The sequence below is a fragment of the Pipistrellus hanaki genome (genome assembly GCF_964339955.1).
Source record: "Pipistrellus hanaki genome assembly, chromosome: 6".
In the NCBI taxonomy this organism is placed as follows: domain Eukaryota; kingdom Metazoa; phylum Chordata; class Mammalia; order Chiroptera; family Vespertilionidae; genus Pipistrellus; species Pipistrellus hanaki.
The window spans coordinates 5,212,285-5,234,429 of NC_140508.1; the positions used below are offsets into that span (position 1 = coordinate 5,212,285).

General features: G+C 55.4%; 2 protein-coding genes across 10 annotated transcripts; one reads left to right on the forward strand and one right to left on the reverse strand.

Annotated features, from left to right (window-relative positions):
• The first annotated feature begins 15 nt into the window (after positions 1 to 15).
• MTG2 (mitochondrial ribosome associated GTPase 2) lies at positions 16 to 15,206 on the forward strand. 7 transcript variants are annotated; one of them, XM_084888999.1, is made up of 8 exons: positions 54 to 86; positions 595 to 761; positions 7,321 to 7,518; positions 9,012 to 9,159; positions 10,356 to 10,471; positions 11,322 to 11,540; positions 11,769 to 11,907; positions 12,583 to 15,205. In XM_084888999.1, exons 2-8 carry the CDS (start codon positions 723 to 725, stop codon positions 12,975 to 12,977), a joined length of 1,254 nt encoding a protein of 417 aa, XP_084745125.1. In that variant the 5' UTR covers positions 54 to 86; positions 595 to 722; the 3' UTR covers positions 12,978 to 15,205. The 7 variants fall into 7 exon arrangements, with proteins under 7 accessions (XP_084745128.1, XP_084745125.1, XP_084745126.1 ...); XM_084889000.1 differs by having other exon boundaries at positions 68 to 86; positions 595 to 669; positions 12,583 to 15,206; XM_084889001.1 differs by lacking the exon at positions 54 to 86 and adding an exon at positions 3,850 to 3,923 and having other exon boundaries at positions 93 to 761; positions 7,325 to 7,518; positions 12,583 to 15,206.
• Positions 15,207 to 17,831: 2,625 nt separating this feature from the next.
• HRH3 (histamine receptor H3) lies at positions 17,832 to 22,103 on the reverse strand. Of its 3 annotated transcripts, XM_084889045.1 has the most exons (4): positions 21,547 to 22,103; positions 20,527 to 20,693; positions 18,983 to 19,746; positions 17,832 to 18,318 (listed from the first exon to the last, which is right to left on the reverse strand). In XM_084889045.1, exons 1-4 carry the CDS (start codon positions 21,797 to 21,799, stop codon positions 18,288 to 18,290), a joined length of 1,215 nt encoding a protein of 404 aa, XP_084745171.1. In that variant the 5' UTR covers positions 21,800 to 22,103; the 3' UTR covers positions 17,832 to 18,287. The 3 variants fall into 3 exon arrangements, with proteins under 3 accessions (XP_084745171.1, XP_084745170.1, XP_084745172.1); XM_084889044.1 differs by having other exon boundaries at positions 17,832 to 19,746; XM_084889046.1 differs by having other exon boundaries at positions 17,832 to 19,746; positions 21,551 to 22,006.
• Between the last annotated feature and the right edge of the window lie 42 nt (positions 22,104 to 22,145).

Sequence of the window (22,145 nt, forward strand, 5' to 3'; positions counted from 1 at the left end):
TGCGCGTGCGCAGTCCAGGCCGGCCCCCGGAAGGGATTCGCGCGGCCGCGGCCGCGGCCCCGGAAGTGACGAGCCCTCCCGAGTAGGTGAGTGCGTGCCAAGCGGGCCGGGGGCGCCGGGAGGAGGGAGGAGGCCGTGAGCGGCACCGCGGCGCCGAGCTGGCGACCCTCCAGCCGCGTCTCGCGTGTGGCGGGACAGCCGCCGGGCGTGAGCGCGGCCCTGGGAGCCGGCGGGCGGCGGTGCGCACGTGCGCCCGAGCGACCCGTCAGGCCCCGCTCCTGTCCCCGCGGTCAGGCACCCGTTTAAGGAGCTCGGCTGTTCTCTTTGGCGCACGGACCTAAGTACCAAACATTGTCCTCTGGGTGCTTCTTTGTATGGTTGTGGCACAGAATAACGTCAGCAGCACCTGTTCTTAGAAACATTTCATTAAATTCTTGTTGCAAGGGCGGTTTTCCATGAATTCCCTTACCACGGCCGCCCTTGGCGGAGGGAGGCGGTGCAGTTCCGCTCTGTGGCCGTGGGCGGCGGTCTCGTGCTCACCCCGCGGGCAGGCGAGGATCGGCGTTCCAGAGGCGGTGCCTTTGTTTTGTGCAGGAGAGGACCCCGCGGAAAGGAGGAAGGGGAGGCAGAACGCGATTCTCCTAAATGCAAGTGTTCTCTCAGACCTGTGTAAGCAAAAGCTGAGAAGCGGAACACTGGTTCCTTTGAAGTTACCTTGGGAAATGGCTGTGTGTGCATACTTCATTTTGAAGATTCCTGCTGTGAGTACAGGCCCAGCGCCCTGCCGGTGAGGCCAGAGGTCACTAACTTTGGGCAAGTCGCGTCACCTCTGAGCCCCAGCCTCTCCCGCTTTAAAACTGGCATTAAAAATGTAAGCTCAGCCGAAACCGGTTTGGCTCAATGGATAGAGCGTCGGCTTGGGGACTGAAGGGTCCCGGGTTCGATTCCGGTCAAGGGCATGTACCTTGGTTGCGGGCACATCCCCGGTTGGGAGTGTGCAGGAGGCAGCTGATCGATGATTCTCTCTCATCGATGTTTCTAGCTCTCTATCTCTCTCCCTTCCTCTCTGTACAAAATCAATAAAAAATAAAAAAAATAAAAAATAAAAAAATGTAAGCTCAGGAATCACGGCCCATCACATTGGATAATTTACGGAGGTTTATAAAGGGAGAGGAGGGGAACGGTAGAGGAGGTGTTTCAACCTGGAGCAGACATTGGAGTTGCTTCCACCACTAGAGGCCAAGGCAGAAGGGGCGGGCAGTTACCGGAGACAGCAGGGATTGAAGGGGGCAGGGAAGTCACCTGCTGGCCTCCTGCTCCTCCAGTCTCTGCCAGAGACGAGGGCAGCCAAGGGCAGGTCCCTGAAGCAGCAGGATGGGAAGTGGGTCTGGAAACCCAAACAGGGTACCCGCTCATACAGTTGTAAGGAATAAATATGAAAATTTCCATACAACAAGGTTTAGCAGAGGTTCCCATGGCCCAGTAGAACTGAACTTCACACTTTAGGGAACAAAGTAGTTGTATCTGAAGCATAGCCCTTGCTGAGTTGACTCCCCAGTCTTCCTTTAAAAAAAAAAAAAAAAAAAAAAAGGTTTTCTTCATTTCAGAGAGAAGAAAGGAGAGGGACCCTGCAAGGGATAGAAAGAAACATCAATGATGAGAGAACCAGCTGCCTCCTGCACATCCTTTACTGGGCGTGAGCCTGCGACGCGCCTCTGCCCTGACCAGGAGTGGTCGTCGATCGACAGTCACATCAGCTGGGTGCTCTAGTGTTTCTAAAGCCTCACCCTGGGGTCAGAGTTGGTCCAACTTGGATCAGGCTTTTGTACACAGTCTCATCTTTTGTCCTCTGCCCCCTGGCCCGGTAACGTGTGGAGGCAGACTCATTCCCATCTGTGCTGTTCCGTTTGGCACCCGCCGGCCACGTATGATTACGAGTGCTTGGAATGTGGCTTGAATGACAATTTTTACATTTTCAAGTTTTTAAATTGATTTAAAGTTAGTAGCCACATGTGGCCAATGGGTAGCTTCCTGGATAGCACAGGTACAACATTAGAAGGAAAATGAAGCCGATACCGGTTTGGCTCAGTGGAAAGAGCGTCGTTTCTGCGGACTGAAGGGTCCCAGGTTCGATTCTGGTCAAGGGCGTATACATTGGTTGTGGGCACATCCCCAGTAGGGGGTGTGCAGGAGGCAGCTAGTGGATGATTCTCCTTCATTGATGTTTCTAGCTCTCTAGCCCTCTCCCTTCCTCTCTGTAAAAAGTCAATAAAATATATATATATATATATATATATATATATATATATTTTTTTTTTTTAAAAAGAAGGAAAATGAAGACCAAGTACAGTGTGAGACACAGCTGAATGGCTCATCTGGAAAGTACTGGTTCAGGGGGTTTTACAAACAAATGGAAAGGCTGAAAGGGGATGAACTTCCAATGAGGCCATGCTGGGCGGCCAGGCTTCCGGTTGGCTTTGCCACACTTCACCTCTGCAGTTCACCTTCAGGTGTCGTCGCCAGGGCGGGGAAGCCTGGTTCTGCCACCTCGGCACAGATGGCATCACTTGCCAGCAGGCTTAGCTGCATGCAGGGTTGGTGATCAGTGAGTTGTTATTTTTCCTTTAACAACCTGTTTTCAACTCCACTTGTGCCTGTCCCAGCTCACAGCACTAGGCTGGCATAGGTCATTTCGCCTTGTCTCAGTCCCCTCACTTTCTTACAGAATTGCTGTGTGGACTAGATGACCCAATTCCTGAAAGGCTCCAACAGAGTATTCCACAGAGAGCGAGGCAGGCGTTTCCAATGTTTGTCATTGAACTTATGTCCGGAACTTTCTGTAACTAGAGTTACCGCTTGTATATAAGAATACAATTGATTTTTGTGTGTTAACCTTATAACCTGCAACCTTTCTTGGTTCATTTATGAATGCTAATCAGATTTTGTAGATTTCTATGGAAACAGCCAGACCTTCTATATTTTGTCTTTCCTTTTTTTAAAAAAATTTCTTTATTGCAGCCCTGGCCGGTATGACTCAGTCATCTGAGTGTCATCCTGTGCTGAGAGGTCCGGGGTTGATTCCTTGTCAGGGCACTTGCTAGGGTGTGGGCTTGATCCCCAGTAGGGGGCGTGCAAGAAGCAGCCAACTGATGTTTCTCTCCCTCTCTTTCTAAAATCAGTAACAAAATATTTTAAAAAGAAAGAAATTCCTTTAAAAACTTCTTTATTACAGTGTCTAAAAGACAGTGTCGCACAAAAGGGGTCCCAGGCAAGGGCATCCGTGCCCTCTCCTCCCGGGCGAGCAGCTCAGTCTTTCTCCAGTCATTGTGGTGTTGGCTGTGGCTTCTGTCGTCCCCTTCCATTCCCAGTTACATCCCAGTTCCCTGCTCGGGAATCGGTGACCTGTACCAGATGGTGTGACAGTCAGTGTGGCATTCACTGCTGATGACGCCTTGTGTCCCAGCGGCCACCTGCTTGGTCCTGTGGTTGATGTGCAGGCGCAGCTGGACACAGCGCTGTCGGGATTGTGTGCCTCTGTTCTTGATCGTTTCCTTTCCGTGTGTCACATCTGGGGTCTGGGGCTTCCTGGCCGCAGGCCATGGCTTGGGTGCAGTCCCTCTCCTGTTGCCTGAGAAGGTTCATGTGAGATTGCTCTGACTACTTCTGGGATGTCTGATGGAGTTTACCGGAAAGCTGCCTGAGTCTGGAGTTATGTTACAGAGAATGTTCTTTAATAACACATTGGACTCCTTTAGTAGTTACGGGTAATTGACATTTTCTGTTCTCTGTTTTCTTTGTGGGCTTTTGGTGTTCTTTTTATTTCTTCTTGTATCTTTGTGCATCTTTTAGGAACTTGCTGAGTTTGAGGCACAAGTGGTTCCTTGGTGTTCTCTTGCCCTTTGATGCCTGTAGGACTCAAGCAGGTGACTCCTTTTGTTGCTTGTTAATCCTCACCCAAAGATATTATTTTTTCTATTGATTTTTAATTTTTTAATTGATTTTTTACAGAGGAAGGGAGAGTTAGAAACATCAATGAGAGAGAAACATCGATCAGCTGCCTCGTGCACACCCCCCACTGGGGGTTTGCCCACAACTGCGGTGCATGCCCTTGACCAGCCAACGTTCCATCCACTGAGCCAAACTGGTTCAGGGCATATTTTTTCCATTGATTTTTAGAGAGAGTGGGAGGGAGGAGGGAAAGAAAAAGAAAAACATCAGTGTGAGATAGTTTGTACATTTATAACATGGAATTGGTTGCCTCTGCAGGAGATCAAACTTGCAATCCAGGTATGTGCCCTGTCCTTGACCAGGAATCAAACCCAAAACCCTTTGATGCGCAGGCCGATGCTCTAATCACTTAGCCACATCAGCCAGGGCTCGGTGACACTTTTTATGTTCCTGGCCATGTGGTTTGTGTTCTCTTCCTTAATCCCTCTAGCGTGTGGCGTTTGTCCACTCTGCTTATATTTTATCTATTTATTTTTATTGTTTATTTTAGTGTGTGTGTGTGTTAATCCTCACCTGAGGATTTCTATTGATTTTTAGAAATATATATTTTTAATTGATTTCAGAGAGGAAAGAAGAGGGAGAGAGACATAGAAGCATCAGTGATGAGGAAGAATCATTGATTACTGCCTCCTGCATAACCCCCATTGGGGACAGAGTCCGCAGTCTGGGCATTGCCCTGAACAGAAACTGAGCCTGGGGCCCTTCAGTCTCCCAGCTGAAGCTCCATGCCCTGAACCAAACCGCCTAGGGCCAGTGTTTATTGTTACTAGAGGCCTGATGTACGGAATGTGTGCAAGAGTAAGCCTTCCTTACCCTGGCTGCCAGCACCAGGTGCCCTCCGGCACCTGTGACCCGACCCAGGCTTCCATCTGGTTGCCAACAGGTACCTGGGAGCCAGGCTTCCCTCGCAGCCCCTGCTTCGTTGGGCAGGTCATCCGTGAGGACGGTCAGTCTAATTAGCATATTATGCTTTTATTATAATAGAAGACTAGGTTTCATACCATTAATTCATTTAATCCTCACAAGCCTACAAGGTTAAGTACCAGTTATCCCCATTTTGCAAAGAACGGAAGCACAAGCACGTCATCCCGTCAGCTGTGCGCCGGGCATCATGTTTTCTAGGGCCGCCGTGACCAGGAGCCAGACCTTTGTTCTCTCCTGGTCTGGATGTCAGGGGCCCCAAGTCAGGTGTCAGCAGGGCCATGCTCCCTTTAAGACTCTGGGCAGAGCCGAAACCGATTTGGCTCTATGGATAGAGCGTTGGCTTGGGGACTGAAGGGTCCCGGGTTCGATTCCAGTCAAGGGCATATACCTTGGTTGCGGGCACATCCCCAGTAGGGGGTGTGCAAGAGGCAGCTGATCGATGATTCTCTCATCGATGATTCTCTCATTGATGTTTCTAACTATCTCTCCCTTCCTCTCTGTACAAAATCAATAAAATATATTAATTAAAAAAAAAAAAAAAAAAGACTCTGGGCAGAACCTGTCCGGTGGCAGCAGCCTTGCCTGGCGCTCCTTGTCTCAGCTGAACTGCCCAGCCCCAGCCGCCCTCACCCTGACCAGGTGCTTTTCCCTGTGTGTGCAGCGGCAGGCAGGGCTCCGTACGTTTTCGGTGGTCGGGTTTCTGTTTCATTTGTTTTTGGTCTTTATTATTTCTCTCCTTCTGTTTACTTTGCTTTTCTCTGGTTTCTGGACATAGAGCCTCACATGTGACGACACTCTTTAAGCCCTTCGTTACTAAGAGCAGTGCTTACAGCTATGGTGGCTGCCCCTTACCCACTTTCACTTTCCGAGCCCTCAGCTACCCCAGGTCAGCTGACATTCAGAATGTTAAATGGAGGCCTGGTCATGTTGCTCAGTGGATAAGCATCGACCCAGGAACCAAGAGGCCATTGGTTCCGCTCCTGGTCCAGACCCATGCCCAGCTTGTGGACTTGATCCCCTGTAGGGGGTGCGCACGAGGCAGCCAATCCATGATGTTTCTGTCTCATCGATGTTTCTATCTATCCATCTCTCTCTAAAAATCAATAAAAATAAATTGTTCAAAAATAGAATTGGTTCTCTTTCTTTTTTTTAAATGTTGCCTGGACAGTGTGGCTCAGTCATTGAATGTTGACCTAGGAGACAGCTGATTGGTGGTTCTCATCATTGATGTTTCTATCTCCCTCTTCCCCTTTCTCTCTGAAATTAATAAAAATATATTTTAAAAAAAGAAATGTTAAGCCCTGGTTGGTTTGGCTCAGTGGATAGAGCGTCAGCCTGCACACTCAAAGGTCCCAGGTTTGATTCCGGTCAAGGACATGTACCCTGGTTGCAGGCACACCCTCAGTAGGAGGTGTGCAGGAGGCAGCTGATCGATGTTTCTCTCATCAATGTTTCTGACTCTCTAACCCTCTCCCTTCCTCTCTATAAAAAATCAATAAAATATATATTTTTTAAAATTTTAAATGGAAATTTCAGAAATAAACAATTCGTAAGTTTAAATTGCAACGTGTTCTAAGCAGTGTGATGAAATATTTTGCTGTAGTTTCTTTCTGCCCCACCCCCTTTTCTAGCTCCACACTCCCCATTAGTCACTTAGTAGCCGCCTTAGTTATCACAGAAACAGACACCACCAGAACCACTTCACATGACCTTATTACAGCATTTTGTTACAATGGTTCTATTTTATCATTATTGTTATTAATCCCATACTGTGTCTAATTTAGTAATTGAACTTTATCATAGGTATGTATGTGTATATATATATAGGAAGAAACATAGTATCTATAGGGTTTGGTACTATCCAAGGATCAGGTGTCCCCATGGATGGGGAGGAGGGACAACTGTGAGCACTACATTACCTGCATCCCATAAACTTCAGTCACTCGGGTCAAAATATTTTGATTTTGACTTATTCTACCTGTTGGCTTAGTTCGAAGAGCTGTTTCATTTCCAGGTTGACATTTAAGCTGCACAAGATAAGAGCACAGCATTTGCGTAAATGGGTGCTTTAATTTTTTCAGTAATTTTTATTTTAGGCTCCTATTTCCTGTCATAGTTTCATTTAGCAGATACTGCATTCGATGAGGGAGTGTTTCCAGGGTCGATAGAGGTTTGCTGACATTCCCTGTGTACACAAACCTGGCCCCAGGTAGCATGTAAGCCAACGGGTCACGTGACTCCTCGTGACTCGGGGTCCAGCATGGCAAGTGAGGGGAGAAAGTCATAGCCCGCAGTTTACTTATTTGTTCCAAAAACACGCTGAGGTTTTAGTTTGTGTGACGGCATGTGTAAACCAGGGGCTCATTTAGCCAATGTGGCTTTTGTCAGGGAGCCATGATGTCTGGGAGGCTGTTCTCTGCAGGACCACGGCGCGCGCTGGAGGGCCTGGGGCGCTGGACGCGGGCCCCACGGGCAGCCCTGGGCCGGCTCCCCCTGCAGCGCACCGCTCCCCGGCTGCTCTCGCTCAGCTCTGCGGACTGCGCCAAGGAACCCTCCAGAAAGAAACTGCTCTCCGAGAAAAAACTGGTGAGACTTCTGACGGGGAGGGAACTTACGGAAGCTTCCCTCTCACAGGCATTATGAGTTCTCGTTGCCGTGTCTCCATCTGTCCTGTTGTCTGATTGAAGGGACACAGGTAGCACTTGAAAATGATGAAACTTAGGTAAAACATGAACGAGGAAAAACAAACAGGAGTGGGCTTTACTTTAATTCAGGAGACGCCCATCTCGTTTCCTCCTAATGGGCTCAGGCCAGCAGAACTTGGAGAAGCACCGGTGCTCAGAGCCATGTCCGTGGCATCGTCTTTGCCCAGCGGGGAAATAGAGCCAGGCTTCACCTCCAGTGCTCGTCAGTGTGCATGTTTTTATTGATGTCTGAGAGGAAGGGAGAGGGAGAGAGATGGAAACATCAGTGATGAGAGAGAATCATTGATTGGCTGCCTCCTGCATGCCCCCCACTGTAGATCGAGCCCACAACACAGGCATGTGCCCTGACTGGCAGTTGAACCATGACCTCCTGGTTCATAGGTCGATGCTCACACCAGCTTGCCATCCATTGGATGGATTTTAATGTTGGCATACAGCAAAATTATATGCTAAGTTTTTAAAAGAGTAATTCATGTTTTTTCTATGTGTGGTGCCAAAAAATCTGAAAATATTTGTGTTTTCTTAAAAAAACAATCTGTGTTGCCCTAACCGGTTTGGCTCAGTGGATAGAGCTTTGGCCTGCGGACTCAAGGGTCCCAGGTTTGATTCTGGTCAAGGGCATGTACCTTAGTTTCAGGCACATTACCAGTAGGGAGTGTTCAGGCGGCAGCTGATTGATGTTTCTCTCTCATCAATGTTTCCAGCTCTATCCCTCTCCTTTCTTCTCTGTAAAAAAAAAATCAATAAAATATATATTTTTAAAAACCAAACTGCATCAGGTGGAGGGGCAAATGCTCTGGGTCTGGCGGAGGGCCGGGTGCTGGCCAGTCTCTGTGCACACAGCGCACAAAGCAGGTGGACTCCCAGGACTGGATGGCCTGCCGGGTGGTGCCTCGGTGCCTCGCCCTGGCTTCTCGGGTAGCTGAACTTGTTGTTGGGACCAATAGCTATTCAGCAGTCACCTGCTTGGTTTCAGTGCTTTAGCTGAAGGGACCTGGAGAGAAACACCCTCCCATCGGCACGCTCTGCATCGCTGAGCTTACAAAGGAGCCCTGTTCGGTCAGGCCCAGAAGATGCCTTTTAGTGATGTGCTTCTGTCTGAAGAAGCTGAGACGACGCTGTTTCAGGAATATTTTCTAAACAACCCTGTTTCCTCCAGTTGGGCACGTTGAGTCTCACTGAGTGTGTTTTCCTTACCGGCCACTTCTCACGTCTGCCGGGCTGCTCCTTAGATTTGCACTTTAGGAGAGGTTAGTGATAGTAGCACCATTGGCCTCTAATTTTAAAGCCCACGTGGGGAGGAGAGGCGCTCCAGGAGCTGCTTGGTTAGAGGATTGCAGCATTCGTGACGAACCGGATCTGTGCTCTCTGCAGAAAAGCCATTTCGTGGACCATCGCCGGGTGCTTGTCCGAGGGGGACGCGGAGGCGACGGGGTGAGCTGCTTCCACAGTGAGCCCCGGAAGGAGTTTGGGGGTCCCGATGGTGGCGACGGAGGCAACGGTGGCCACGTCATCCTGAGAGGCAGGTGCTCGGGGCAGCTGGCGGGACCACTGTGTCTGCACATGTGGGGCAGGAAGTTTCCACCTCTTCCTGAGAGGAGTTTGAATTCAGAAGTTGATGTATGGATATCATTTTGTTACATTATATGAATGTTTACATTTAAAAATGCACCAAAACCCAACTTTTATAGTGGGATTTAAGAAGAATTCCAGGTACACAGAGATATCTATCAGGAAATCTAACTTTATAGTAACATAGTCAGAGGGGAAATGTATGTTACCATCTAGGCAAGTGCGGGGAGGGTATTGATTATTCCGTACCTTTTGAGCACAGCTGCTAGTAAACTGGAAACTTAGTAAATATCTGAATAATAAAATGTAACTACTTTTAAATTGGAAACATTTCCAACTAATAAAATGTAGCTATTTAAAAATTTATAACATAGGTAATTTTGAATTTTTCAGAAATTGTAATATTTTTTGAAAGAAGATAAGAATTTATAGCTTTTTAAAATACCACTTTGCTACTTTAGTAACTTCTGCTATAGCTTTGTTCTGTTTCCATGTGCATGCCTAATGTTTCTGAACTAGACAAAAGAAAGTTAACAATATGCAGCCGATTTTTTTTTAAGTAGACTTGTATTTTATTTTATTTTATTTTTATTGTTGGCACTATTATTATGGAGACTTTATTTTTAGTTTTTGTTTTGTTTTTGAAAATATATTTTTATTGATTTCAGAGAGGGAGAGATAGAAACATCAATGATGAGAGAGAATCATGGATCAGCTGCCTCCTGCACAACCCCTGCTGGGGATCGAGCCTTCGACTCGGGCATGTGCCCTTGACTGGAATTGAACCTGGAACCCTTCAGTATGCAGGCTGATGCTCTGTCCACTGAACCAAACCAGCTAGGGCTTGTTTTTAGTTATTTTTTAATCCTCACCCAAGGATAATTTTCCATTGATTTTTAGAGAGAGTGGAAGAGAGAGGAAAAGACAGAAATATTGATGTGAGAGACCACATCGATTGGTTGCTTCCTGCATGAGCCCCAATCAGGGCCCTGTGGGGGAGGAGCCAACAACCGAGATACGAGCTCTTGACTGGAATTGAACCAGGGACCCTTTGGTCCACAGACCAACACTCCATCTACTGAGCCAAACCAGCTAGGGCCCGATTTTGTTTTTAACACAAAGAAACATGTAGGTTTTCTCTTTTAGTCGACCGACAACTCAAGTCACTGTCCTCAGTCCTGTCCCAGTACCGGGGCTTTGACGGAGAAGATGGTGGCAGTAAAAACTGCTTCGGGCGAAGTGGCGCTCTCCTCTACGTCCGGGTAAGCCCCAGCTGTAGAGCATGCCCTGCCCCAAGTCCAGGCCTTCAGGCTCCTCAGGTGCCGAGCCGTGGTCCACAGCGGCCCGTGGCCTGAACCACAGCCATCTCCCACAGAGCAAACCCAGCCTGAGCTTTGTACCGATTTTTATACCATGTGTGTATGACCTGTTCAAAAAGTCACAAAAAGCGCCCTGGCAGGATCGCTAAGTGGTTAGAGTGTTGGCCTACGGACTGAAGGGTTGCAGGTTTGATTGCTGGTCAAGGGCATGTACCTTGATTGCAGGTTCAGTCCCCGGCCCCAGTTGGGGCTCCAGCAGGAGGCTACACATCTGTGTGTGTGTCCATGTGTCTTTCTCACATCAGTATTTCCTGGTCTCTCTCTCTTTTTCTCTCTCTCTGCCCTAACCCCCTCTCCCCCTCTACCCCCTGTTCCTTCCACTCTCTAAAAATCAATGGAAAAGATATCCTCATTCCTCTGGTGAGAATTTTTTTTAAGTCTCAAAATCATTACATTTTACAAAAAGGAAACCCACAGGGTCCCTGTCTGTCTCACCTTGGCCCAGGAGCCCCCGTCCCCACCCTCTCGGGCCCTCTGAGCACTGCTGTTCTCACGTTAGCTCGGCGTTCCTGCTGCTTCCGCTCACCTCCTGGGTAGAAACACTGTTTGAAAAGCACACAGCTGGGGAGTCCCCAGCCCCGTGAAATCCTTGGAGGCTGGGACCTTCCTCCTGGAACTCAGTGGCTCTGGGGGGCTCCTCTCTGGGTGCTGCCCTGCACCCCCTCCCAAACAGGAAACACCTGGTCTGGCCATTGTCTTCCTGCTCCCGGACAAATGCTGCGTTATTTTTCAGGTCCCCATGGGCACTTTGGTGAAGGAGGGGAACGAAGTTGTGGCTGACCTCTCACGCCCCGGGGAGGAGTATGTGGCTGCTCTGGGCGGGGCAGGAGGAAAGGGCAACCGCTTTTTCCTGGCCAATGACAACCGCGCGCCCGTCACCTGCACCTCCGGGGAGCCTGGGCAGGAGCGGGAACTCTTCCTGGAGCTCAAGACCATGGCCCACGCTGGCATGGTGGGTACCGCTGGGAGCCCCGGTGGGAGGAGGGGGTGCTTTGCCCACTGAGCTGTGGAAAGCGGTTTCTTGTGGGTGGGGCATGTAGGGGAGAACAACTCACCCCAGTTGACGTCCTGTGACCTTGAACGGGGCTGGGTCCTGACCTGTGTGGTTCCCAGTTCTGAGAGTCACCGATTTCTGTCTGTCCCTGCGGAGGGAATGGTAGCACATCCCCCTGTCTTGCAGGTCGGATTCCCCAACGCAGGCAAGTCCTCGCTTCTCCGGGCCATTTCAAACGCGAAGCCCGCCGTGGCTGCCTACCCGTTCACGACCTTGAACCCTCACGTGGGCATTGTGCACTATGAGGACCACCAGCAAGTAGCAGGTAGACCTCCCAAAGGTGGGGTTGTGAGGTGGGTCATTCGGAACCGTTAGCAAGCAGCTTTCTGCCTGGAAAGCAGCAGCATCTTTCCTAAGTTAGCAGTTGTGATTCTGTGGCCACAGTTAGGGTTTACACTTTCTTCCCACCCCATCTGCCTGGGGGTGCAGCCAGAATTAGAATGTAAATTCCTGACCTGGAAAGGCTGTTCAGCATGCCAGTCATGGAGCCCACTGTGATTTTAGAGCTTTCCTGTTAACATTCTGAGATAGAGAAACTTTTCCCAGAAGATAACGAACCCATTAAAAATAGCAAGCCCGCTGGTAGGTAGCTCTGTGGCACTTTCCGTTCGCCAGGAACTCTGTGATAATCAAATCTATCAGTAATCGAGTTATTAATGGGTTACAGAAAGCTGGATCCTCCTCTTAAAATCATTTTTGAAGCCAGAAAGATTGGAATGTGTAATTCAGGTGAATAAATATTCCTTATTAGATGGATCTGTCACTGTGCCTGTCACCCAAATATTTCCAAGCATCTTGTGAAATGTCTTCATGGCAGTTGGCCTGATGAGTCACCGAGACAATAACTGGATTGACTTGGGGTTTAGGTGTTCCTGGAAAGGGAAGTCTCAGACCTCGGGCAACGGGCCGGAGCCGGCCCGGCCCTGCTCTGTCTCCGCAGTGGCGGACGTGCCGGGCATCATCCGAGGCGCACACCAGAACCGCGGCCTGGGGCTGGCCTTCCTCAGACACATCGAGCGCTGCCGCTTCCTCCTGTTCGTGGTGGACCTGGCCGTGCCGGAGCCCTGGACCCAAGTTGAGGACCTGAAGTATGAGCTGGAGAAGTACGAGCGAGGCCTGTCTGAGCGGCCCCACGCCGTCGTCGCCAATAAGATTGACCTCCCTCAGGCGCGAGCCAACCTGCCCACGCTGCAGGCCCGCCTGGGCGGGAAGGCCATCGGCCTGTCGGCGCTCACGGGGGAGAACCTGGAGGAGCTGCTGCTGCGCATCAAGGAGCTGCATGACGAGCACGTGGCCGCCAGCCGGGCGCAGGGCCGCCAGCTGTTCCGGTGGTAGCGCGCGGCTTTGCGGTGGGAGCTGCAGGTGCACCTTCCCACTCAGCTCGGGCCGCCTCGAAGGCCCGGGCAGCCTGCTCCCGGTGCTTCCCGCGCCCTCGGCCTGTTCCTCTGGCCCCTGAGATGGGCTTGTCCCCGAAGTACCCCTGAGTAGTAGGAGCCACGCTGCTCTGTGTGCAGGGAGCCAGCACAGCCAGATCCGAGCCAGAGGCACTGGTCCGGCTCCTAAGCGCCAGCCCACACATGAGCGACTGTCACGCTGGACCTGAGAGACCTTGGCTGTCCCCACGCCTGCAGAGCGGCCGGGGACAGGCGTGTGCTGTGTCGGATGCCGCCATCTGAGCAATGAGGTGCCTCCCCTGTTGTCCTCAGACTGCGCCGAGCTCTGAGAACTGCACATGGCATTGGCTTCACGACTGAATGCACCCAATATCCGGCCAGAGACGCAGCTTCTGACGCTCATCTGTGCAGAGAGTTATTAGCTGATGGTGGCCGGGCTCCGAGAGGACATGGGCCGGGTCCCCCCTGCGCTGTCCCTGCAGGGATCAGAGACTCCTGGGCCTGCACCAACAGCCTATTGTCAGCGCATAGAACCCCAGGGCCTGGCCAGCTAGTCCATGGAGATTCTGTCTGCTGAGTGGTGGCAGCTAAGAGGCTGGTGCTCCATAAGCCACCCGGACAGGCTGCAGGGGTCGGTGAGGGCGGCGCGCTGCCCACTTGCTCATCTACCAGAGCACACTGCAGCCACTGTTTCCCCAAATAAAACCTAACGCTCTGGCTTGTCCCTGAGGGCCCTCCGGGGAGGAGTCGGGAGAAGGAGCACACTGAATGGGTGTCAGGAGTTCACGTGTGCCGGAGAGCATGCGCCTGGTCCGCTCCCTGTCTGCACGCCCGGCCCTGCGTTCTAGAGCCAGCGTGGTGTTGGCGTCTGGTGGCTCGCTCAGGCCCACAGGCTTTCCCAGGACACGAGGCCCTTGTCCAAGGCCTTGTGTCTCAGTGGCTGCCAGGGAGATGTGCCTTCCCTCCGGGAGCACGCCGAGGGGAGGGTCTCGTCCTGTTCAGCTGTGTCCCCGCAGCTTCGGGACCCAAGGACCGTGCACAGAGACGGCAGGACAGCCGTTTGGGGAGTGAAGGTGTGAGTGATGGCTGTGTTAGCTGTGTCCAGGCTTCCTTTACTTGGAAGACACTTGTAAAAAGCAGGTGGTGGGTGCCGAGTGGCTCACATCCTGTGCCACCGCCGCTCCTGCCCCTGCCATCCCTCCAGCCGCTTCTGTGAGTCATCTGTCCTGAGGCTGCTCAGCAGGGCACCCCGTCCACATCTCATCCATGGACAAGGACGTGCCCTGCCCCTTGCCCGGTGACGTGGTCTGCGTGTGAGGCTGGCCGTGTGCACGGGGCAGGGCGCAGACCTGGCCCGGAGCTGCCCCGCGTTTGCTGCCTTGTTTCCTCTGCCTCGGGGTGCTTGTTTCTGTCCTCGTGGCCGTCGCCTGGTTGCCTCTCCGGAAGCAGGTCTGAGGATGGGGACCTGAGCTTCAGGATGCAGGGTTTCCTAAATTCCCGTTTCCAGCCCTAATTCCCAGAGTGTCTAGCTGCAGGGCTCCCCAGGGGGCAGCAGCTGCCTTGCCCTGTCCCCACTCCCCATGAGGCGCCCCCTGCCCGTCTCTGGAAAGCTCTCTCATTCCTCCCTTTCGTTCTGAGGAGGCTCATGCCTTCCTCACACCTCTCCTGTTGTAGTGGGGCCTCAGCAGAAGCCGTGGCCACACAGGTGTCGCCAGGGGAGAGCAGCATGCTCGCTCGGAACTAGAAATCTGTCTCAGGCCGAAACTGGGTTGGCTCAGTGGATGGAGCGTCGGCCTGCAGACTGAAGGGTCCTGGGTTCGATTCTGGTCAAGAGCATGTAACTTGGTTGCGGGTACATCCCCAGTGGGGGGTGTGCAAGAGGCGGCTCGTCGATGACTCTCTCTCATCGATGTTTCTAACTCTATTCCTCCCCCCTCCTCTCTGTAAAAAATCAATAAAATATATTAGAAAAAAAATCTGTCTCAGCTTCAGCAGATACAAGCAGGGCCAGTGGCACGCTCTGCCCTTCCCATCGTGCTGGGCGCCTGCCCTGCCCTGACATCCAGGGTGTGAAAGCCACTGCCGTCCCCACTGAGGTGGGCCTTGCTGCCCCCCTTGCCTGGCCATGAGGTGAGGACAGCTTGTTGACACGGTTCAAAGGAAGCCCAAGACCCTGCGGGTCACAGGGAGAGCCCGAGAGGAGCACTGCCTGGCCGCCGGCCTCGGGAAGTTGAGGGACCAGCTGGGCGGGAAGAGGGTAGAAGGCAGAGGGCTGCCCTCGCTCCTGCAGCTCAGCTCTGAGCTAGGTTTGCTGGAATTGCTTTTAAAGATCATCAACTTGGTCCTGTTTAAATCTGGGAACTAAAGTTTGGAGTGACTTTGGGGGTCACAGATGCATTTTTTAGTCCATTGCAGTTCCCAGTGTCACCGCTCCACCCTCTCATCCAAAGCCACCATTCTCCCTTCTCCTTTCTTTCTCTTTTGAATACATTTTTGTGTCTTAGAGATTTGTCTGACAAACTTCCCACCGGGGCACTAGCTCTGGACACAATGCCCATGTCCCTGGGGCAGTGTCCTCCCGTGAGCCCCACAGCCTGGTCCCAGACACTTTGCTCCCCATTGAGGGAGGGGCACAGAGATGGTCCATGTGAGGACACAGTGCGTGGGGACCACCTCATGGTGCCCAAGGGAGGACCCAGCGGAGTGGGCGGGTGGAGTCCCCTGACTGCTGGGTATGGGTGCATCACCCTGTCTCTGAAGCCCAGTTTTGGTGTCTTTGTAGTGGATGGGGTGGCTACAAGGATGGGGTGCTCCAGTAAATGATGGAAAGATTTCTTGTACCCCCAAGCCCAGGCATGAGGGTCCAGCTGGGATTGGGGATGCAGGGAGGTAGTGGTCAGCCACATGGGTCTCCCCACAGCTCAGGCTCCAGAGTACCTGCTCCCTCATCATGGCCCTGACTCCCCAAAGGAAGTGTTGGTTAACTGTGCCTTTTTTGAAAGATCAGGGGTTGCCTGCTGGGCACCCTGAGAGCTAGGGCCTTTAGTCCAGGCTGGAAAGGACCCTGACCCACACGAGCTGCTCTGGGCACCTCCAGAGCCAGCACCAGGGCACCTGCAGCCAGTGCCAGCCCAAGGGGCCCAGGCAGGAGGATGCTACAGGCTGTCTGGTCCCGGGCTGACCCTCAGCCCCTCCAGCCTGGCCACAGCCCCTCCTGCATCTGGAGAACTGGCAGGGCCCTGCTGGGAGCCAGGCCACCCACTTCTCTCCAGGCACTGCTGAGCTCCCCATCCTGAGCCTCTGGAGCCCAGGGAACATGGGAGGAAGGAGATGTCAGCTCCTCCGAGAGGCTACCTGGGGTTGTGAGCTGGACCACCCTCCTCTGGCGCCTCTGCCCTGTTTACAGCCCTGCAGCCCCCACTTATCTGCCAGATGTTTGTTTACGCGTCTCCTAGCAGCCAGTCGGGCACACAGTAGGTGCCCAGTAAACATCGCTGCAGGAGTGGGCGGTGGGAGAAGGGCTTTGTCTCTGGCCCAGTGTGGGATTCAGGAGAAAGGCCCCCTGGCTTGTTTGTTTGCTGCTGGGCCAGGCCCAATGGGCTTGGCGACTTTCTTCTCTCCTCCCCCATCCCCTTGCGGAGCAGCACTTTCCAGAGATTGAAGGCAAAATTGCTTGAAAGCCTGTGCTTTTATCCTCCAATTTGTAGCCATTTAGCAGGGCTGGGCGGAGGGGCAGTGAGGGCTGCTGCAGAGAACGGAGAACGAGGCCTTTGTCCTCGCTTGGACAGCCCTGGGCTGGGGGCTCAGGCTGGGCCTGTGGGGCCTGCGGGGTGGCCAGTGGCCAGTGTGCAGGCAGCATCAGCCTCCAGAGCTACCTGCCGGGCTTCCCTGAGCTCTGGCCCCCACACGGTGGTGTCCACTGGCCCTGCACCACCTTCCCCTGCAGCCGCTCCAGCCTCTGCTCATGCAGCACCCAGCTTCCAGGGAGCCCCTTTCTCTGGTCATTAAGGAGGGGCCTGCCTAGACCAGAGGGTCCCCATGGTGCAGGGGAGTGTGAGGGCGGGTGCCAGCTGGAGGAGTCTCCCGGGCTCCTGGGAAATGAAGTGCAGTCACCTGGGGTGGCACGGAGTCTGCCGGAGGGCTGTCATCTTCATGTCTCCAGGCGGCTCTCTGACCTGCCTGTGCTGTCACTGTCTGCGTGGGGAGCGAAGTGTGGGCAGGGCCAGCTCCGTGGGGACAGAGGAGGGGCTACCTGTGAGGGGCAGGGAGGACCCTGTGGCTTCCCACCCGAGTCTGCATCTCCTGAGTCGGGCTGCCCTTGCCCCTTTCCTGGGCTAAAGCCGAGGTCTGCCGCCACCGGAGCCCAGGAATCATGCAGGTCCTTCTCCATTGTCACCCCTGTCCTGCCTCCAGGCCTTTGGGCAGGACGGCTCCTCTCCCAGAGAAGCCTCCCCTCTCTCTGTCCTCCCCCCTCCCCGCCCCTCCCTTAGCTCCAGCCCCAGGAGCAGGGAAGCTTCCCAGGTGGAAGTCATGGCCAAGAAAGATGAGCAGCTCATCCTGGGGGCAGGCAGGCTGGCGGGTGGGGCTTGGGGAATGAGTGCCCTGGGCACTGCTGGGCACCTGCCCCTTACTAAGATTAAGCCCTGTTGTGCCAGCCAGGCTGCTTTCTCCCCACTGCAGTCCCCCACTTAGAACACTGAAGCCAGGGGAGGGGCAGGCCTGGGTCTCACACCAAGAGTAACCTGGTGTCTCCCTAGCACCCACTTCAGCCCACCCCCCACAAAGTCCTCAGGAATCAGCACCCATAAAAAAATACACTTTACTGTGGACCTCAGAGTCTACAGGGCCGCTGGACGGTCCCGGGGCGCAGGGCATGCAGGATGCCACAGGGTGCACGGAATGTGGTGAAGGCCCTCCACTGGACACGGGCCTGGGCCCTCTGACTGCCCTGCAGGCCTCAGGACCCTCGGGGCAGAGCTGGCCCTTGGGCCCGTCAGCCCAGGAAACACTGGTTGAGCAGAGGAAGTGGGTGGCAGCGTGCTGACAGCAGGTGTCCGGGCTCTGGCCACTCTCAGAGCCACCAGTCGGGCCCAGCACCCAAGCCGGGGGCAGGGTGGGCAGAAGCAGCTGGTGCAGCGCAGCCGGAAACAGCAGCACGAGGAGAGGGCGTGGGAGCCCACACCTGCCAATCCTGCCCTGAGCTCCTCTGCAATCTTGTCTCTCTTGATTAAACATCCAAGGAACATCGAGTTCACAGATGTGTGTTCTTCTTCTTTGTCTTCCTGAAACACCCAGAATGGAAAAGCAGAGAACAGCAGCAAGCTGTTGGCACTTTGGGGACAGACAGAGTTGGAGGAAAGAGGGCTGCAGGAGTCGGGCCGGGCATAAGAAGGGGCAGGTGGCCGCAGGGCCAGTGGCCTGGGCTTGTCTGGAGCAGGGGAAGGTGTGCAGGTGTGCGCACATGCAGAGCAGACTGCGGGCAGGAAGCATGGAGCACACGCCACGCACTTGCTTTGGGAAGAACACCACGCGGTAACGGTTGCCACACTGTCTGGGGAGGTTGGCATTGTGGCTGAGACCCCTAGATTGTCTCTCCTGGGGAAGTTAGAATTTGGGCTAGCCACTCACACTCCAGTTCAGGCAGCAGGGTCCTCAGCCAGCCCACCAAGCTGCCCCTATGGCAGGCAGGTGGTCTAAGAGAGGCCACATGGAAAAAGTGTGGGCCGAGGAGGAGGCGGCAGTGGCCCAGAAACCAGGGTGTGGGCAGAGGGCCCTGGAGGGCCAGCTCACTTCCAGCAGTGCTCCAGAGAGCTGTGAGGCTGGACCTTGAGCTTGTGGGGGCACAGCAGCTTGGTGAAGGCCCGGCGAAAGCTGTAATGGCACAGCGGGTAGAGGACTGGGTTGACTGCCGAGTTGGCCCATAGTAGCCAGAAGGACGTCTCATACCAGTAGTCGGGGACGCAGTGGCCGTGGCAGGCAGCCCGGATGATCATGAGGAGGGTGTACGGGGCCCAGCAGAGTCCAAAGATGCTCACGATGATGGCCAGCGACTTGGCCACCTTCTTGTCCCGGGACAGCCGGAAGCGCTGGGTGAAGCCCTGGGACACCATCTTCATGCGCTTCTCCAGAGATGCGGAGGACGCCGAGGGCTTGGAGCCCCTCTTGAGCGAGCGAGGCCGCTCTGTGCCCCGCGAGGAGCTGCCTGAGCTGGAGGTGGGCGAGTCTGCGGTGCCCCCACCACTGCCCCCCAGGGCCGCCTCCCCTGCCTCAGTGCCAGGGGCCGCCTCGCCGATCCTGGGGCCATACCTGTGCAGTGGCATGGCCTCCCTGTGCCCCTTCTGCCAGCAGCCCCAGCAGCCAGGGGCGGCTGGCGGGGAGGGCTGGGCCTCCGGTGGGGGCTCCAGGCCAGTGGCCTCTCGGACCCCGTCCAGCCGGTCGCGGGTGCGCTTCTGGATGTTCAGGTAGATGCTGAGGTTGAAGAAGGTGACGCTGAGGAAGGGCGTGAAGAACTCGAGCGTGGAGGCCGTGATGAGGAAGTACCAGTTGTAGAAGAACTCTGCGTAGCAGTGGCCCTCGGGGATGGAGCTGCTGCCCGACAGGTGTTCCCAGCTCAGGATGGCCGGCCCGTACAGCAGGAAGGCCAGCACCCACACCAGTGCCATCTTCCACACCGCCTGCCGCGTGTTGCCCTGCTGGGCCCGGTAAGAGACCTGCGGGGGACATGCTGGTCAGGCATCTTTGGATATTATCTCAGTCTTTAAACTCCCCATTGCTCTTCCACTTCCTCTCTGGATGGCTCAGGAGGGAGGGGCAGACCAGGTGGATGGGCTAAGGGGGAAAATGGGGGTTCAACCCAGGCCTACGGACCTCAAACCTGTGCTCTTTGCACTCTGTCCCATGCCCTTCTAGATAGGACACATGTGGCTCCTGAGCAGAGAGCCCCCGGGGTGCCCAATAAAGCCACCAAGGAGAAGACATATGGGCAAGGAGACTTCAGCTCCAGTGCGCCAGCCTCATGCCCATGTGGTACTGTCATGGGAGCCCAGGTGGTCCAAGGCCCCAGCTAATGGCGGCCACTCACACCAAGGGGAACTGGTGGAGCCAGGAGCTGATGCCTGTCTTCTTGGGATGCAGAGACACGCAAACACACACACAGACATACACAGACACACACACGGGGCAGGGGGGGTGCCACCAAGGGCCTCTGGCTCAGATCCTCCCTCAGCTCCAAAGACTTTGCACCTGCCCCAGAAAGGAGGCTGAAGTGACCCCCTTCCTTCAGGAACATCTGATGCCGGGGCCAGGTGGTGCCTCCTGCCAGCAAATGGCTACCGAGTGGGCAGCTGGCTGTATAGAGTGCCTGGCATGCCAGGTGTGAGGCAAGTGGGACCAAACTCACCTGGCACTGCCTGCATCCCCTGCTGGTGCCTTCTGGACCACTCCTGACCACTCCCCCCAAGAGAGCATGGGCACCTGCCTCCCAGACTCACAGCGCGGGTGACCGACAGGAACCGGTCATAGCTGATGAGCACGATGTTGAAGACGGAGGACGTGCAGAGTAGGTAGTCTACCACCAGCCACAGCTTGCAGAGGCCCCTGCCAAAGGGCCAGCGGCCGGTCAGCACATAGGGCACATACAGCGGGATGCAGAAGGCTCCTGTGGGAGAGCAGGGCCGGGGGTCAGAGCCAGACCAGGGTCTGTGGTCAGACCCTCCACAATGCAGACAGGCAGCACCTGTCAGTCGCCACTCTTCTTGGCAGCAGCCTCACCTTACCCACCCCCTCCTGTCCCTTAGACACACCCTCTGGTCTGTCCACTCTGTCCATCCCTCCCAGCCCCAAAGAGAGGAAGAGGGATAATCCCCCTCTCGCCCCCTGGACCCCAGCCCCTAACCTGGCTTTGGACGGCCTTTCCTCTTCAGTTCAGAAACCAAGAAAGCCTTCTTCCCGATTCAGAGGGCACTCCGCCACGGCCAAGCCACCGCTCCCGCCGCCCAGCCCCTCTCCCAGCGCCTGGCAGACGCACGCGCAGCCCCAACAGGTGTCTGGCGCTCCAGCCCCCTCCGCGCCGCTGCAGCCGCAGCAGCTCCCGGACACGTGAGAGCGCTCCCCGCCCCCTTCCCATGCCCCCTCCCACCACACGGCTCTAACCCCCATCCCGTGCCCCTCCCCCAAACCTTCCCCGGCGCCCGCCACAGTCCTAAGTCCCCCACAGCCTTTGTTTGCAGGAGCCGGCGCTGTGCCCGCGGCCGCTGAGCCTGGCGCCTCGAGCGCCCGCATGCCCGGCCCCTTCCCCAGACCCTCACCCTCGCCCCGCAGCGGGCGGCGAGGCCAGGAACTTCGCCGCGCCCATCGCCCTTCGCCCCGCGAGTCCCGGGCGCCCCCTCCCCGGGCCGGCCCGCCCGCCCCGCCCCCACCAGGGCGTGTGCCCGTACGAAAGGCGCCCAAGTCCGGCGCTCGGATCCCCGCCGCTGAAAGGGCTCGGGCGGGTTGGGGGGTGGGGGCTTTACCCACGAGAAAGTCGGAGATGGCGAGGTTGAGCAGAAAGAAGTTGTTCTGGGTGCGGAGGCTCGAGTCGGCCACGAAGGCGAGCATGACCAGCGCGTTGCCCAGCACCGTGGTCACGATGAGCAGCGCCATGAGCGCGGCCAGCACCGCGGTCCAGGCGGCGGAGAAGCCGCGCGCCCCGCCCGCCGCCGCCGTCGCCTCTCCAGCCAGAGCCCCCGACGCGTTCAGCGGCCCGTCGGGCGGCGGGCGCTCCATGGCCCTGCGGCTCACGCAGCGCCGGTGCCCGGGGCAGGGCGCGGACCGCCGGCGGGGCGGCCGGGAGGGGCCCGGGCCCGGGAGCCTGGGGTGAGAGGGCTTTCAACCCAGCCGGGGTCACCGGGGGATGCCCGGCGCATGGTCCGCGGGCACAGAGGCCGGGCGGGCAGCGCCGAGGAGGTCCAGGCTGTACTCCAACCCGAACCGGGCCGGTGGCCCAACCTCAGCGGCCCGAGCGGAGCCGGAGCCCGAACCGCTGCCGGAGCGTCAGTGCGCCCCAAGTGCAGCGCGCCGCCAAGTGCGCCCCGTGCCCAGCCGCCGCCCCCCGCGCCCGGCGCCTGGCTCC

Bases quoted from the DNA above. Each gene is read 5' to 3' on its own strand.
- MTG2 (XM_084888998.1), top strand. From the start codon at position 456: ATGAATTCCCTTACCACGGCCGCCCTTGGCGGAGGGAGGCGGTGCAGT. The intron at 9,160-10,355 runs GCAGGTGCTCGG...TTTCTCTTTTAG, and splicing joins TGGCCACGTCATCCTGAGAG to TCGACCGACAACTCAAGTCA. The intron at 11,908-12,582 runs GTAGACCTCCCA...CTGTCTCCGCAG, and splicing joins GGACCACCAGCAAGTAGCAG to TGGCGGACGTGCCGGGCATC.
- HRH3 (XM_084889044.1), bottom strand. From the start codon at position 21,799: ATGGAGCGCCCGCCGCCCGACGGGCCGCTGAACGCGTCGGGGGCTCTG. The intron at 20,694-21,546 runs GTAAAGCCCCCA...GCTCTCCCACAG, and splicing joins CATCTCCGACTTTCTCGTGG to GAGCCTTCTGCATCCCGCTG. The intron at 19,747-20,526 runs GTGAGTCTGGGA...TGTCCCCCGCAG, and splicing joins TCCTGTCGGTCACCCGCGCT to GTCTCTTACCGGGCCCAGCA.